The sequence below is a fragment of the Anomaloglossus baeobatrachus genome, chromosome 2 (assembly GCF_048569485.1).
Source record: "Anomaloglossus baeobatrachus isolate aAnoBae1 chromosome 2, aAnoBae1.hap1, whole genome shotgun sequence".
Classification (NCBI taxonomy): Eukaryota; Metazoa; Chordata; class Amphibia; order Anura; family Aromobatidae; genus Anomaloglossus; species Anomaloglossus baeobatrachus.
Window position 1 is genome coordinate 725481815 of NC_134354.1, and position 17390 is coordinate 725499204.

Consider the following 17390-nt stretch of genomic DNA (forward strand, 5'->3'; position numbering starts at 1 on the left):
GTGTGTGTGTGTTTTGGGGGGAGGTATGTTTTGTGCAATGTGTGTGTTGTGCGGTATGTGCGTATATTTGTGTGTGCCACGTTGTTTGTGTGTTGGGTGTTGTGTGTGTGTGTAGGTGTTTGTGTGTGTGTGTGTGTGTGTGTGTGTGCGCGTGTGCGCGCGGCGTTGTCTGTGGGTGTTTGGTTTCCAGTGTGTCAGTGTGTGTGTGTGGTGTGTTGTGCAGTGTGTGTTTTGGGGGGAGGTGTGCACCCCCCATCGTGCTCCATCCCCCATGCTGCGCACCCCCCATCGTGCTCCATCCCCCATGCTGCGTACCCCCCATCTTGCTCCACAGTCACACATCAGACAGTATACACGCACACATCTGATCACATACTCACACCCCACTTCTGCCTGTGGGCGGTCCCAGCAGCTGTGCTGCACGCAGTGCTCCTCTGCCTTCTGCCGACACGCACACACCCGATCGCATACACGCACACACCCGATCGCATACACGCACACACCCGATCGCATACACGCACACACCCGATCGCATACACGTGCGCACACACACATTGACGATATTGCACATACGCGCTCACACTCACAACATCCGGAGATACCACATGCTTCTGGCCATGTGATCCTCCGGCAGGTCCTGGAAGGTTACTGCACGCACAGTATCGCCGCCAAGAAGAAAGCGATATCACGGGATGTTGAGTGTGTGGAGGCGATCTGATTGTGTGTGTGTGTGTGTGTGTGTGTCTGTTCTTATATGTGTGTGTGTGTGTGTGTGTGTGTGTGTGTGTGTGTTCCGCCGCTGCAGGACCTTGATGCGCTCACCTGGGAGCCGGTGTACGCTGGTAACCATGCTACACAATATTACTCGATGTGTACCGTGGTTACCAGCGTACCCCGCCCCCCGCTCGCACGGGAGCCCACACCAGCGTACGCCGGCAACCCCAGCAATGCGAGGGTATGTGTCGGCTGGGTTGGCGGCGTACGCTGGTGTGGGCTCCCGGGGGTACAGCACTCACCTGGGAGTCGGGGCTACGTGTCGGTTTGGGGAATGCGTGCGGGGGCGGGGACAGAGCGAGCGTGCAATGCGTGAGGGGGGCGGGGCGTGGCAGAGTTGCCAATGCGTGCAGGGGGCCGGGGCGAGAGGCCGATCCGTGGGGGGGCGGAGCCTAGGCGAGGCGAGCGGCCAATGAGACGCTTGTCGCGGTAAGGACAGAATTTTGGAGCAAGACAGACAGAATAAGGCAATTATAGATATATATGAATTCAGGTGCCAAAAGGATCCATTTGTATTAAAAGCTTCCTGTTACTTCAACATGCCATCTTCCTTTAGAGCGTGAAAGGGAAATTCATCTTCACCCAGGGATTGTGATCTGTGGCTTCCTGTTTTGCAGCACACTGTCTGTGCTACCGTAGCAATGGTGTCTGAGCAGGGTCAGTGCTCTGGACTAGCAAAATGAACCCCATACATGCTGTGTACAGCAGTAACCACGTCATGTAAGGAGATTGACAGCGGGAGATCAGCCGCAGGGATTGAATGGTTGTCATGGCAAACTGAGGCCTAAAGTTGGTCTCTGTCCTCCCATAAGTCAAGATTTAGAACATCAAGATACATAAATATCTGAATAATGCAGATCATCTCATTTTTAGATTAAGAATAAATTTGAAAAAAAGGAGGAGCCTCTCCATAATCAATTTAGAAAAAGAAAGAAACCAGGAGCCTGGATCTCGACACTGCCTTCTGATTTTTAAATATATTTATATTTTATACTAAAATTAAAATTCAGACACATTTTTTACATATGTTTCTGACCTTTTTTTTTAATACTCACAACATAGCTAGATCCATCTAAACCCTCTCCCCATAAAGTAGCACAGTAGTATTTATCTAAAAAATAACACCAGTATACAAGAAAAATTAACAACGTAAAAAAGTGCTAGTAGATGGCATACAAAGGGATGGACAGCCATATACATGTGAAGGGCAGAGTGAGGAAAAATATATATCCAAGAGCACCCAGGGAGCCTACAGGGTTAGATCAAATTGAAACCACCAAACCGTATATGCTAATGCAAGGATCACAAGCTATTGATAGTGACTAATCACAATGGTGGTTAAAAAGTATAAGATCTCCTAACAGCTTACCCATGGATGAATAGACCTCACTTCTGCCCTTCACTTGTGTGCCAAGATTCCTTCCAGAAAGAATCTTACGGTTTGGTGGTTTCAATTTGAGCTAACATTGTAGGCTCCCCTGGGTGCTCTTGGATATATACTTTCCCTCACTCTGTCCTTCACATGTATATGGGTATCCATCCCTTTGTATGCCATCCACTAACACTTTTTTTTTTTTTTTTTTTTTTTTCCTTCTGCATACTGGTGTTATTTTCTGGTTTTGTTTTTTTTTTTATAAATTTTCTGGATAACTAAAAAAAAAATCATATTTTAGCCTTTAAATGCTCATGGTTTCTTTTTCTTATTCTAAAGATCTAGAACATTGTGCAAAGTAGAACATGGACAGGCCAGATAATGCAGAATATTATATTTGCAAATAAAAGATCACATGGTCAAATGCTTTTTGAAACTTTAATATTTTTTTTTTTTATGAAATTTGTGCTATAAAATGTAAAAAAAAAAAAATATAAACCAAAAAAAACCCCAAATCCTATTATCTTGAATAAAAAGTTCTTTCACCTAATAAGACAAGGGACCTTCTAAAAAAAAACAAAAAAAAACCCCAACAACTTATTGTAACTACTAGTACAATAAGAAAATAGAATTTATTATTATATATTTATTATTATTTTTTTTTTTTTTTTTTTTTTAAGACTTTGATATGAGTAACCATTGTCCTCACTATCTTTTCGCAGGTTTGCTGATCTACTTCTTTTATGGCATGTGGCACAGCAATGAAGCGATCGGCTCCATCCCAGACAGGAATGCAGGCGATTACAAAAGGACCAATGTATTAAATAATGAGAAACAAGCTTTTCTGGATGATCCAGAGGCTGCTAACTCAGTGACTGCCTGAAATCCAGAGCTGGAAACTTGAACAGTACCACATTCATCTAACCATCAAAAAGGACCTTATCCCAAAGCTTACAACCCGCACAAACCATCCGACACCGGACAGGCGGCTTCACCTCCGAATGGTCAAACCAGAGCGCCGCTCGTCTCCTGATGCTGCTATTCTCTTACAACACAATTATGGATCTTGCTTTAAAGAACAGACCTGCGCGTCCCGTAGAAGATCATTTATCTATGTACAATCTCGCCGCAGATTTCTTATCGATTTAGTCCATTTGGTTTTTGTTTTTTAATTTGGTCAATGGTGGAAATGGGAATTAGAAAGAGAACGTGAACTCCGTCACTGAAAGTGCAAAACTAAAACCATAATCGGGGATATTTCTGGCAAAGAATTTCCTGCAAATGATCACAGCAGAGAAATGCGTTTACAGCCAAAAATAGCACAAATTGTATTCATTTTATACCTTGAAGAAAACTTAATTTATTATTTTTAGAAGTTTTGGGGGTTTTTTTAATCTATTTTTCTTTATTTTTACTATTGTAGTTCAGAGCACTTAATCTCTACTGATGCCGAAAACACTAGAATATAACTTTTTAAGCTTTGGGTTTGTAGCCCAGTGGCGTCCACCAGTTTGTGGCTACACAGCCATCATCTCTCCAGTGAAGATGTCCAAAGGTCTTCAGGTTAGGATGAATTATTGAGGCAACCCATAGGATTGATTTTATGATGTTTCTTGAGTTTGAGGAGGGGTCAAAGATCACAGAACTGGCCTCATTACAACCTCGAACTAGGTTGGGGGGGTTGGCCAAATGGCGAGACCAGCCATGGCTCTTGCAAGGATTGGGAAGCATCCTTATATACTTTTATGGGATGTGAGAATGTGAACTTCATCCTCAAAATCACAACCTAAGGGTATGTTCACACTGAGTTTTATGGAGCTTCTGAAAAACTGTTTTAAAACCTCTTTGTTTGGATATCCACTTTGCTATTCACAAGGAGATTTTTGACCTTTTTGTTTTCTGAAGAAGTTTTGAAGAGGATCTTGAAGGAAATGTCTCCTTAATGACCACTCTTCAGGAAAATAATTCTTCCAAAACACTTCAAAACCTCTCCAAGGAAAGAAAGACTTCTCCAAATCCAAAAATTCCTCCACAAAAGGGATAGCTTCCTGAAGCGGTTTTTGAGCTCCTCAAATAACTCCGTGTGAACATAGCCAAAATATTACTAGGTATGGGATCATATCATTGGTCTTCTCGGTCTCCCAGACTGATTTCTCCCAGTTTATGATTGATTTTATTTAAGTGCGTAGTAGTGATTTTTATGTTACATAAGGTAAAACTTTATGGCTGAAATTTCGGTCTGGCTGTCCGTATTTACTGAAATTTGAAGTATTAGCAGTTCTACGGCTATCAATTTAAGGAACCAGTTAGCTATTAAGGAGGATAGATTAGGTACATAAAATGTTGATTTTTTTTTTTGACTGGTTAACATATTATCGGACCCTCATCATGGATGAATCAAATATCGCTCTACACTTTACTGCATTATTTTTTTTAAACCGGTTCTCATGTAACGTCCGACCATCCTTCAAGATGCTCGGTGTCTCAGATGCTCCATGTGGCTAACCTGCATCTTGTAAGTTAGACAATCTCTTGTAGAATCCTTCCTCAGTGCCTAGAACGTTGATACATGATGTGTCGGCTATCTAAACTCAACACTTATAAGGAAATAGGTGTTCTGCTTTCTATGTGTGTGTTTTCTTGTAACTGCTTTTTGGGTGGCAAAAACTCACTTTGTAACTCAGTTGGACATTGCTTAGGCATATGATCCACTGTATCTTTCAGAAGAAAATATCCTCCAAGACCACAAATGGTCACGGAAATCTTATCGCAAATGCCTCTTGAGTCTCGCATACAGAATGTTTGTCTTCTATCTATCATATCTTTAGTATGTGTGGTTGTATCTCAAGTGTTCTAACCATAATCCAGGCTCTGGATTTTCCAAATTTTTGCCTCTACTTTAGTAGCCTGGTCTTTCCTATGTGAGAGCATCAGAACCAATATGCTAATGACACTCTGCTGCAAGTGAGAGTCGAGGGTCATGCGACTGTGATCCGATCTTGCAATCGGATCACAGCTGTGGAGGAGAGGGAGGGAGCACTTTCTCCTAATCTCCTCCACTGCCTGTCTCTGCATACATCCCAGTGCGGTCGGATTACATCCGAGTGCAGTGTGATATTTCACATGCTCCCATAGACTTGTATGGGTGCGTGTCAGCCGAGAGTCTCTGCCAAACGCAGCATGCTGCGATTCATTTCTCATGCTGATGTGGCAGAGCAAGTCAATTGCAGATGGACACTGCCCCATAGTTTTGCACTGGTGCGAGTGCAATCCAATTTTTTATCAGATTGCGCTCGCCTCTGCAAAGCCCAAGTGGGACCGAGGACTTGTACTATCAGAATTCCCAAATCTCAGAATAACAAGGCTAAAAGATGGAAAGTTGAGTGTCGGTGTAGCCTGAGCTTTAGTCATTTGAAGTCCACTCTACTGTGATCCTTCATTTTACATGGGTGACACTGAGACAAATTTATAGGGAAAATATTGTAACCCTAAGCTATAATTATAGACTGATTGCATTCTTACAGCATTACTTGAAACTTCTGGGCCTTAATGTAAAATCTTTAATGTCCCACCTTTTTAGAATATTTTTTTCTTGCGTGGCATCGAGACCTGTTGGGCTTTCTTTGTGCCCAGATGCGACTTCTACCTCTACCCCTAAAGCTGAAAGCCCGCTTTTGGCAGACTTTTCCGATTCTCGTACGTCTACCATCGTAGAACAGTTTAGGGGCCTTTTCCTTGTAGATATATTGTATTTTTGAGCTGCTTTACTTATAGGATGAACATGTCATCAACATATTAATGGGAGCGATCTCTATACGGTAAGGAACTTGGAATCTGGTTGGAAGACCACAAATGGGAATCCCATGTCCAACTGAGCACACAGGAGACCTAGTCGAGTATTTTGACATAACTTCTGTTTTTAGTTTTTTTTTTTTTTTTTTTTTTTTTTTCTTTCTTCTTATTCCAAAATGATAATAAACTTTTATGTGAGGTACATTTTCATACGATTAGGACTGACCTAAAACAGATCAGAATTGTTTTCAGTGATAATCCGATACTGGAACCTTCTACTTTTGATGTTTTCTTGGACATCATGTAAATAGAAAAAAAAATGTATATTTGTAATTTTTGCTTCTTTTTTTTGTCCTATATCAAAGCCATAACATCTTAGATTTTCTTAGTGGGAGGCACGTTTCTTCAACTTTTCATTTTTTATTGGTCTTTTCTGTTTATTGGTGAGATCCCATCGTCTGGTGTCCTCTTCAGAGACTCTGCTGTTTATAGGAGGTCAGACCAACACTGTCCCCTTTATTATCAACATTTCTGGGGATCACTGGTCAGACTTCCCCCAAACTTAAAAGGGATGGCATATTTTAAGATGGTAGTAACCCTTTAAAGGGAATGTGTCAGTAGGATGTCACACCCCAAATTATATATATGCGAATGTAGCTCTTTCAAGGCCAAGTCCACTAGTTCCTTTTACGTGGCCGGTCCGTTCCTCCATTACGGAGAAATCAGGGTTTGAATTTATATGCAAATGAGGCTGAAGATCTGTTTGTCGTCAATCCAAATTCTGATTTCTCAGTGACTGAGGACCGGACTGGTCATATAAAGGTTTTGGTGGACTTGTCTTTGCTGACAGATTCCCTTTTTAAGGAGTTAACGCCATTCTCCAGTTCGGAGACACTTTATTATATGAAGGGAATTGCAATGTAAGCAGAACTTTTGTAAAATATTATTGGAAATATTGCTTTATGGCAGCACGGTAGCTCAGTGGTTAGCACTGTTGCTTTGCTTCCCTGGTGTCCTGGATTCAACTCCCACCAAGGACACAATCTGCAAGGAGTTTGTATGTTCTCCCCGTGTTTGTGTGGGAGGATACCGGAGTAGCCGGTGGAAACCCAAACTCCAAAGACATACTGCTAGGGAATGTAGATTGTGAGCCCCAGTGGGGACAGTCTGTGCAGCGCTGTGGAATATGATGGCGCTCTATACATGAGTAAAATAAATGGATACACAGAAACCGGAAATCATGTGGACACCATAAATGTCATTTTTGTTTGATAGCACTTGAATGTCTAGCTTTTAAAGGGACAGAAAACCTATTTTTTTATTATTTAATGAAACCCAAAAATGTCTCCACATTAAAATGTTACCTCAGGGTTCCACATCTTGGGTCCCGCTCTAGCTGCTGCAAAATAACAACTCCCATCAGGTTCTAATGGGGCAAGCTAAAAGTATACAGTTGGGGTCTAAAGTAAAGAAGCTATAGGACCTATTTAAGACTTCGTTCACACTGGTGATACATTATCAGCGGTTCACACAGATATCTAACCATAGTATATCTTGAATTTTGAGTGACGACTCCAATTTTTCGAAAACGAATTAAATGCAACCTGCTCAAATAAACAAAAATTTGACCGGCTGCAATGCACGCCACAAGCATTAGGTGGGCACAGGTAGACCCAAATCCCACTCACACGCGGTGTGTCCAAAATACACTAAAATGTGGCCATATTGTGTTGTGTAAAATGTAAGCGGTATACATTGTGTCCACCCATATCCTGTCTACCGCCATTAACTTGAGAACGGCGGCAGCTATAGGAATAGAAGTGGTGTCTAGGTATAGTAAAGTAGCCATGCATTACGCAATGAAACCACTTATAGCTCCACCTGGTGGAAAACAACAAGTTAGCATTTTTATCTCGAAAATGGAACAAGATAGAGGAAAAAAAGTGAATTAAAAAATTGTCTCATCTCTACTCCACTACTACATTGTCTACAGTCGTTTTGGATTAGACATTTTGCTGCGTATTCTATAATATCCATGTCATGATTCCCACTAAACTGTGCCTTTTCATTCTTGTACTATACTTTGTGTTTTTTGTTGCTTTTTTGTGTTTTTTCTTTTTCTGCTTTAATGAAGAGAACGTTTGTTTTATTTTTATCCTTTTAGTTTTTTCTTGTGTTATGTTAGTTATCAATGTTTTTATAGTAGTATGTCAGTTTTTAAAGTCTCCCTTTTGTAAATATATTTCTAATATTTATCTTATTTTAAATAACTTGCTAGATATTTTTGTTGCTTCAGTTCAATTTTTGTATTTGGTAAGTCAATTCCTAGGGAACGATGAGAGGGTAGTTGTGTAATGTCTGTTTGTGAAATGAGCTGTTTGTAAAAATAAAACTTGTACATTCTTGAAAGCCCAATGTTTTTCGTCCTCTGTTCTGCGTAATAAACCTGGTCTAGTGTTGGCTTTTAAGTTTTGTATCAGATTGTCTTTTAAAATGTAGATATTAGGTTTTATTTTTTTCAACGTTTTTCCTGGGGGCGGCCACACTGGACCTTGTAAGAAGGCAAACTGCTACATTGTTAATGGCCATACCGGCCACATGTGGTGTGAACCTGGAAGTTTGTGCAGGTACTTGTAGTGCCACAAATGGTTGTTATAGTATTCTTAGGGCCGAAAAGGAGGCACCGGTACTGGAGGACGGAGACGCCCATCCGACCTGTCTCCACCGCACCGACCATTAGGTGAGTATTATAAAGTGATTTTTATGTTCTACACACCAGCCTGGGTTCTTATATACAGCATGTTAGAATGCTGTATATAAGAGCCCACTGGTGGTGGCTGCAGCTTATAGTCGCCAAATCTGGTGACAGGTTCCCTTTAAGACACATGTCAGACACACCCGTAGGTGGGGTATGGGGATAGCTAGTCCCACCTATCTCTCCAGCTATCCGTGAACTGTCCTACGTCATGCACACAGGCCAACATTGAGGTCCTGTGCAGGCGCACTTTGATCTGCCCTGAGCAGGACAGATCAAAGTATTGTAGTGTGCCTGTGCAGGACCTAAATGTCAGCCAGAATGGTTGACGTGGGACGCATCATGCACGCAGGCTTCAGAAGAAGGAGGACAAAGATGGTCGAAAGAGGAGGCGCTGACACCGGAGAACGAAGACGCCCATCCGACCAGTCTGCACCGCACCGCCCCTTAGGTGAGTATTATAAAGTGACTTTTACGTTCCACACAGCGGCCTGGGCTCTTATATACAGCATTCTAACATGCTGTATATAAAAGAGCCCAGTGGTGGTGGCCGCAGCTTATAGGCCCCAAATCTGGTGACTGGTTCCCTTTTAATGAGGTTGTTAGGCACATGGCAGGCCAGAGAGAAAGGTAGAGGCAGTGTATGTGAGAAGCGGCCTCCGAGCCAGTGTGGAAAGGCTGCTAAACTCCTAGAGGTTGACGCCTCTGGAAGGAACCCAGCGGAGGGAACTGTGGGTTGGCTTCAACCGGCTGCAGGTGAGTGAGCGAAGGCTGTGGGAGCTCCAATCCGATACTGGAAGTATCCAAACCTGAGCGGGTGTACCACGACAAATGCAGAGTGGAAACCCATGTATCTGAGGAGCAGCCTCTGGGAGAGGAAAGAGGCTGCTGGACTTAAAACAGAGGCACTGAAACAGCTGAGTGTAATGGACTATCTTTGTGTATTTGCTTTTTTGGAGAAGTGGTTTGTGTTTCTAATAAACCATTTGGACTTTTAATGAACTGTTACCTCACATCGCAGCAGAGGGAGTACCCCCATTACACAGTGTGAACTGTGTGCAACCTCACAACCTATACACTTCCTTCCTGTATATAGCACACTACATGGTGTGTAGACTTTAGGGCAGTGATGCTTGCACCTTTTATACAGAGGTTTCTGTTATCTGACATGTACTGGGCATGCTCAATTAAGTTCTGTACCTACCAGGGTCTTCCGAACACATGCAGGCCTTCCAGTAACTTACTAAGGAGAACTATGGCCTTGGTATACTGTCATATAGGCTTTGTGCGCAAGCCCAATACACAGTCTCCAGGACGAGATGTATCACAGTGAAGCTCAAACCAGGGACTGACAAGGAATATGCATCTTTCTCTGTATAGTTTTACAAAATTTGCTTATCTAGACCTCCAATACAGCGCTCTAAATCGCCTACCTTCTAATGAGATGACTCTGCTCAAACATTCCCAGTCTACACACAAAAGCTGAAAAATAATTTGCTGAAAATAGGATATGTGCATAATGTCTGATGGGTAATAAAGCTCTGATGGCTGGGGACCCAAATATGGGATCCCTACTGATGACTAGAATGCTGGGGTCCTGATCCTCATATCTCCTTACCGGGCTTGTATTGTAAGGAGTCGTATAGTTGGGCATTGACGTGCCATTGATGTCAGTAGTAGTGATGGAGATGGGTGAGCACTGTACTCAGATGACTTGTGACAGCTTTAAGCCTTGTGCACACGCTGCGGTTTTTGATGCGTTTTTTTTTTTTTTTTTTAATCTGCATGCTCTCCTGAAGCCAGCAAAGTCTATGGGATTTTGGATTTGTTGTGCACGCAGTGCGTATTTTTCCATGTGGTTTTAGTGCAGATTTTTGATGCAGACAAAATACTCAGCATGTCAATAATTGGTCCGGTTTAGCAGCGTTTCTTCACCCGTTGACAAAAAAATGCACCCATACGGCATCCGGTTTTTCACATGTTTTTTTGCCACAATGTGCAGATTTGGTGCAGAAAATGTCTGCACATAGCCTTATAGGGACTGAACTGAGCAGCAAGGGCCATTCAATTAGAACCAAAGTGAGGAGGTCCTGGTGGTATGGCCCTCCACTAACTGGAATTTTTTTTACTTATTCTGTGCATGAATGTATTTTGTGGAAAAGCCCCTTTAATAATAAATTCCTACTTTTAAATCTTAATTTTTTTTCATTTTCACAGTTCAATGTTGTAAAAATCTGTGAAGCCCCTGTGGGTTCAAGGTGCTAATCACACATCTAGATAAATTCCTTGAGGGGTCTAGGTTACAAAATGGGGTCACTTGTGGAGGGTTTCCACTGTTTAGGCACACCAGGGGGTTTCCAAACGTTTTATGGCGTCCGCTAAAGATTCCAGCCAATTTTGCGTTCAAAAAAATCAAATGGCGTTCCTTTGCATCTGAACCCTGTTGTGTGCCCAAACAGTAGTTTTCCACCACATATGGGGTATTGGCGTACTCGGGAAAAATTCCACAACAAATTTTATGGTGCATTTTCTCCTGTTACCCTTGTGAAAATGCTAAATTTGGGGCTAAAGTAACTGTTGTAAGAGAAAATAAAATTTTTCAGTTTTTTTTTTTTTCTTCTACATTACTTTTAGTTCTTGTGAAGCACCTGAAGGGTTAATAAACTTCTTGGATGATGTTTTGAGCAGTTTGAGGGGTGCAGTTTTTAGAATGGTGTCACTTTTGGGGTTTTTTTTCTGTCATATAGGCCCCTCAGTCACTTCAAATATGATGTGGTCTTTAATGTACAAAACCATTTATTTTTTTTTTTTGTTAGAAAAATTGCTGATAAGTTGACATGTGGTAAATGATATTTATTAACTATAGGTCATGTGACCTAACTCTTGTTTAAGGGCATACAAATTATAAGTTTAAAAATGGTGACATTTTTAAAATTTTCACCAAATTTCCAATATTTTCACAAATATGTGCAATACATATTGTCCTAAATTTACAACTATCATGAAATCCAATATGTCATGAAAGAACAATCATGGAATCACCGGGCTCCGTTGAAACGTTCCAGAGTTGTTACATCATAAACTGACACTGGTCTGAATTGAAAAAACATGGCCTGGTCAGAAAGGTGAAACCAGCCTGGGAGTGAAGGGGTTAATACATGGAGACTGGTGTACTTAGTGCGAAAATCCGTGTCAGAATGACTTTTTAGTCCAGTTATTACAGTAAGTCCACCTAGAAAACAGAGTTCTAAAATGCTTATTTACAGGGAAAGTGTCACCAGTTCTTTGAGTGTTAAACCAAAAGTGTCACCTTCTGCAGCTCCTGGGCTGCATTCTATGAAGGTGCACCTTGTTCCCGGACTCCCCTTGCAGATCCCACAAATACCTTTTTATAAAATCTGCCGCCACGTATGTAAATGAACCATTCTGGTCGGATGGGCGTGCTCTTTTTCGGCTCCTGTCCCTCCTTTTTCCGCTGCGCCATCCTCCTTTTGATGATTGACGTGGATGACGCCTCCGTCATCATCCACCTACTGGGCAAAATCGCGTGCCTGCACAGTCCATTCCCGGCTCGCACAGGCTCACTTCACTCGGCCCCATTGCGGGCAGAGCAAAAAACATACGTGCGCTTGCGTGAGCCGGTGAGCTCACTCACAATCTCGCACCTGCACTGGAAAACACTGAAGATCTGACACTTTATTACAACGTAAAGTAGTCAGTGTACAGCTTGTATAACAGTGTAAATTGGGTGTTCCCTCTACATCAGAGGTCCCCAACTCCAGTCCTCAAGGCCCACCAACAGTGCAGGTTTTTGGGATTTCCCTAGTATTGCACAGGTGTTAATGTAATTACCTGCCCAGGTGCTGGTTCCAACAGCAGTGCAATGCTAAGGAAATCCTGAAAACATGCACTGTTGGTGGGCCTTGAGGACTGGAGTTTGGGAACCCTGCTCTACATAACTCAACACACCTCCATTAATGTCCAAACTGCTGGCAACAAAAGTGAGTACACCCCTACATAAATGGCCAAGTTCTGCCCAGAGTGTCAATGTTTTATGTGACCACTATTATTTTCCAGTACTGCCTAAATTCTCTTGGGCATGGAGCTCACTAGAGCTTCACAGGAGCTGCTGGATCCTCTTCCATCCTCCATGATGACATCACATTGCTGGTGGATGTTAGTCGTTACACTCTTCCACCTTCCATTTGAGGAGGCCCGTCAATAGGGTCTAGGTCTGGAGACGCTTGGCCAGTCCAGTTCCTTTACCCTCAGTTTGTTTAGCAAAGCAGTCGTCGTCTTGGAGGTGTGTTTGGGGTCATTATCATGTCGGAATACTGCCCTGCAGCCAAGTTTCAGCGAGGGGACCGTGATTTGCTTCAGTATGTCAGAGTGCATGTTGGAATTCATGGTTCCCTCAATGAGATGTAGCTCTCTATAGTCGTCAGCACTCATGCAACCCCAAAACATGACACTCCCACCACTATGCTTGACTGTAGGCAGGACACAAAGGTCTTTGTACTCCTCATCTGGTTGCTGCCATACACACTTGCACCATCTCAACCAAATAAGTTTATCTTTGTCTCATCAGACCACAGGACATAGTTCCAATAATCCATGTCCTTAGTCTGCTTGTTTACACCAAACTGTTTGCAGACTTTCTTGTGCATTATCTCTAGAAGAGGCTTACTTCTGGGACAACAGTGATGCAGACCAATTTGATGCAGTGTGGAGTATGGTCTGATCACTGACAGGCTGAGAGTGTGTGAGCGATAACAGCAAATTTAATACACCTGCTTCCCATTCACACCGACGACCTTGCAACACTAATGAGGCACATGACACCAGGTAGTGACAATGGCTAATTGGGCACAATTTTGCCAATTTAACTTAGGGGTGTCTCACTGGGGCTCAATGATGGCTTATTTTTTGCCTATTGAGCTGACGTTTTAATGATACCATTTTTGTGCGGATGCTACGTTTTGAGCACCTGTTATTGCAATTTAAAAAAAAATTTGCAATGACCAAAAAACGTAATTTTGGTGTTTTGAATTTTTTTCATGCCACGCTGTGTACCAATCAGATTAATTTATTTTATATTTTATTAGATCAAGCATTCCTCAACACGGCGATATCAAATGTGTGTATAATTTTTAAATTTTTCAACGGTTTTATTTTCAATGGGGCGAAAGCGGGGTGATTTGAACTTTGTTTTTCTTTTTCATTTTTATTTTTTAAAACTTTTTTGTTAACATTTTTTATTTATTTTACTAGCTCACCTAGGGGACTTTATCACTGCAGTGTCTACTCATTTGTGCATTTCTGCTGATCAGAGTAGCATCGCTCTGACCAGCAGAAATGCTCATCTCTTGTGAGTACGAGTGCTCTGTCAGCTCTCATAGGAAGTGAGTCATGGTAATGTCAGGGGTCATCAACTGACCTCGTGCTACCATGGCAACACATTGGCGCCCCATGATTGCGTCACGGGGCCACCGATGGTGGTGGATATACTCGAGATCCACGTCATGGCCATTTAAATTGCGCTGTCAGTATTTGACAGTGCAATCTAAGGGATTAAGGGGCGCAGGTGGATCTCCGATCCACTTGCGCCTGTTAGCCACACATCTCTGCTGATCAGATCAGCATAAATGTGCGGGGATTACAGCTGGCTCACCGCTGAAACCTGTGGTAATCGGAGGGAGGAGACCAAGGACGTACCAGTGCGTCCTTTGTCGTAAAGGGGTTATATAAGACCTGAAGGCCGGTTCCACACATCCGGCTTTTTGCCGGTTTGCCGGATCCGGCGCTCTCCCATACAGTGACTACAGTACAGTGACAGCGCAACAAGCGCTGGTCACATGCTGTCATGTGACCGGCGCATGTGACCCGGAAGTTACAGTGCTGTCACTGTACTGTATTGTCTGTACGGGAGAGCGCCGGATCCGGCAAACCGGCGAAAAGCCGGATGTGTGAAACCGGCCTAAGGCTGCCTGCAGAATCAGACTCTATATACACATACACACACACACACGCCAGGTGGAGGGGCAGAGGAGACCCTACCCCCAAGTCCCACCCCGATGCACAGATGTCATCATCAGATGAAAGCTTTAAGGGAAGATTACTCAACAACCACAAATCTGAATCCTTCACTTCAGGTATCAATTTAATCAGCATCACAGCACCATTATAGCCATGGCTTTTCTTTATAGTGCTAAATTTTGTTGACCACCTCTCTTTAAATGTGTTTTCTTAATAATAGTTATATAGAAAATGAAATAAAGTCAGGAATCTTTCAATTTTCACAGTTTTCTAGGCCTAATATTAGACGCACACTTCCTCTTCTGCACAGATAACTTTACAGCAGTCTCGTTATTGTGACAAGCAGGATTACAATGATCGATTACATCCCTGTGTAGCAGATGGCACAGGATCCACCATTCACAAAAGAGGTCAGAGCTCACCACCATCTCCTTCCTTCACAATGACATTTGTCCAGATTAGACCATACCTAAAAAATAGAAGGTCATTTAGTCTCCGCAGTCTAGTGCGGACAATTTGCATATGGTAGCTAAAAAGAAAAGGAAGTGCAAGTCTAGTATTAGACTTATTGGCCATAGTAAAAATTACAACATTTCTGAATTTATTTTTTTTTTATTTCTAGATCAATAAAATAAATTTTAAAAGATAAGTTTAACCAAAAAGCCTCTTTATACAATAAGTCACTTTACGATGACACATTGCCTTGGTCTTTCGGATGGTAATCTTGACCTCTTATAACTCTTTTACAGTCTTCTTTTAACGATTTTCACAAATGAGCATTTGTACGTCATACAGAAGAGAACATTCAAACAGGCTACATTGATTTTGGCAAACAAGTCTTCCTTTTATGAACAATGATTTTATTCTCTAATGCCATAAATGAAAAGACAAGAAAATTCAACAGGAAAAGCAAGAAGTAGATGAAGCTCTTAACACATTTAATTATATCATTTATGAAGCACAAGGGACCACCTCGATCCGTGCGAGCCCTTGTTACAGCGTCGTGGATGAGGTTAGTAAGGTGCAAGCGGATGTATCCCCATCACTTCACAAAGTGATGGTTCATGCCATCTACATTAGAACTGATTGGTTTTGGGTGAAGGACGGTACATCTGTAATATAATATGAACTTATGGAGATTTGCCATAAAAAATGTAAAATTTAAGAAATACGTTTTCTATCTTGGATAAAATATGGACACTCCCTGAGAGAAGTTGTTGTTGCTAAGGTAAAGGAAGAGTTCTACATTGTCTATATGTCATGTCCTACGACTTGGGAACTATACAGTATTGTATTATCATTGTATTGTTACTGTTATGTTGTTATGCAGTAAGGTTTGCCTTTCAGAAGGTTTGTCCTCCCTCTATAAGAGTGGTATAAGAGACAGCCGCCGTAATGGGGGTCTCAAGCCCCCTACACTTGCAGCTTAGATGTTTTTTTACTATTCTGACCCCATAACTATCAGATATAACTGAATACCCAGACTACAGCTTTCATAAAGATTCAGCAAAAGGCAGCACAATGGCTGCTTGCACTATACAGAAAGTGCCAGTGTATACGCAAAGCAATCACAGCCCAGTCTTCCTCAGCACAGACCCCTGCTCGGAATTCAGCAGTCTACATCACTACACAGATAAATTGTGCCTGTGATTTACCATATTTTCCAGATTGTAAGATGCTTCCCCTCCCCCCCAAAAAAAATTGGGGGTAAAATGGGGGTATATCTTACAATCTGGATATGGCTTACTGGGGCGGCGGTGGTGGAGCGGGGTCATAGGAGGCAGGTTTGGGGATACTGAGGGTGTCATTGCAGTGTTGTGGCGGGTGCATTAAATTGACTGCATGTTCTATTGAATCACCCGTGGCTGACACCTTGAACTTCCAGAAAATGGCGGTGCATTCGCAGACTGATGCAATGGACTTGCAATGGCCGCAAAGGCCTGTATGTGCACAAGCTGTCTCCGCGGCCATTTTCTTGAAGTCCATTGTGGCAACCGCTGGCGATTCAATGGAGTCCACAATCAGATCAGGCGTTCACCACCGCAGCGACACCCCGTCCTGTGACCATCCTGAGTTCTCCAATGCAGTCACACCCCAGCAGAACACCAGGAAATCAATGGCGCTTGCTGCCGCGACACCCCCGAGGCCGCAGTATAGCTGACCCTCCATCCACTGACCCTCATGAGATGCAACACCCCCTCCCATGAGCCCGCAGCATGGCTGACCCTGCTTCCTGTGACCTTCCTGATCCGCTCCACCTTCGCCGCTCCCCCCTGGTAAGCATTAGGATTAAGACACACTAGGATTATAAAACGGACCCTCATTTAAACATTAAAAATTATTTTTTCTTATTTTCCTCCTCTAAATTTGGCGTCCGTCTTTATAATCCAGGGCGTCTTATAAACCGAAAAATATGGTATGTCTGAGGAGAAGACTGCACGGTAATTGCAAGACCCACAATCAGATGAACAAGCTTTAGATCTTGATCCACAGTCCAGTGAAAGGTCCAAACGCTCTACCAAGCCCACATGGAAAGTTAAAGAGAATTTAGAGACTGCAAAATATGAACTGTCTTGTAATGCATCAGACAATTGGCAAAAAGTGGTGTCACATCACCACCAACTCTCAGCTTGCTTCTCATGAGCTACCACTAGAGGGAAC

General features: G+C 42.6%; 1 protein-coding gene across 1 annotated transcript in view; it reads left to right on the plus strand.

The window, feature by feature from the left end:
• Positions 1–8347, plus strand: part of SLC7A1 (solute carrier family 7 member 1) — a 92157-nt gene extending 83810 nt beyond the window's left edge. The window contains exon 12 of the mRNA XM_075337359.1: positions 2869–8347. Within this exon, the coding sequence (XP_075193474.1) occupies positions 2869–3029 (161 nt within the window). The 3' untranslated portion in view covers positions 3030–8347. The remainder of the gene's footprint in view (positions 1–2868) is intronic.
• The last annotated feature ends 9043 nt before the right edge of the window (positions 8348–17390 follow it).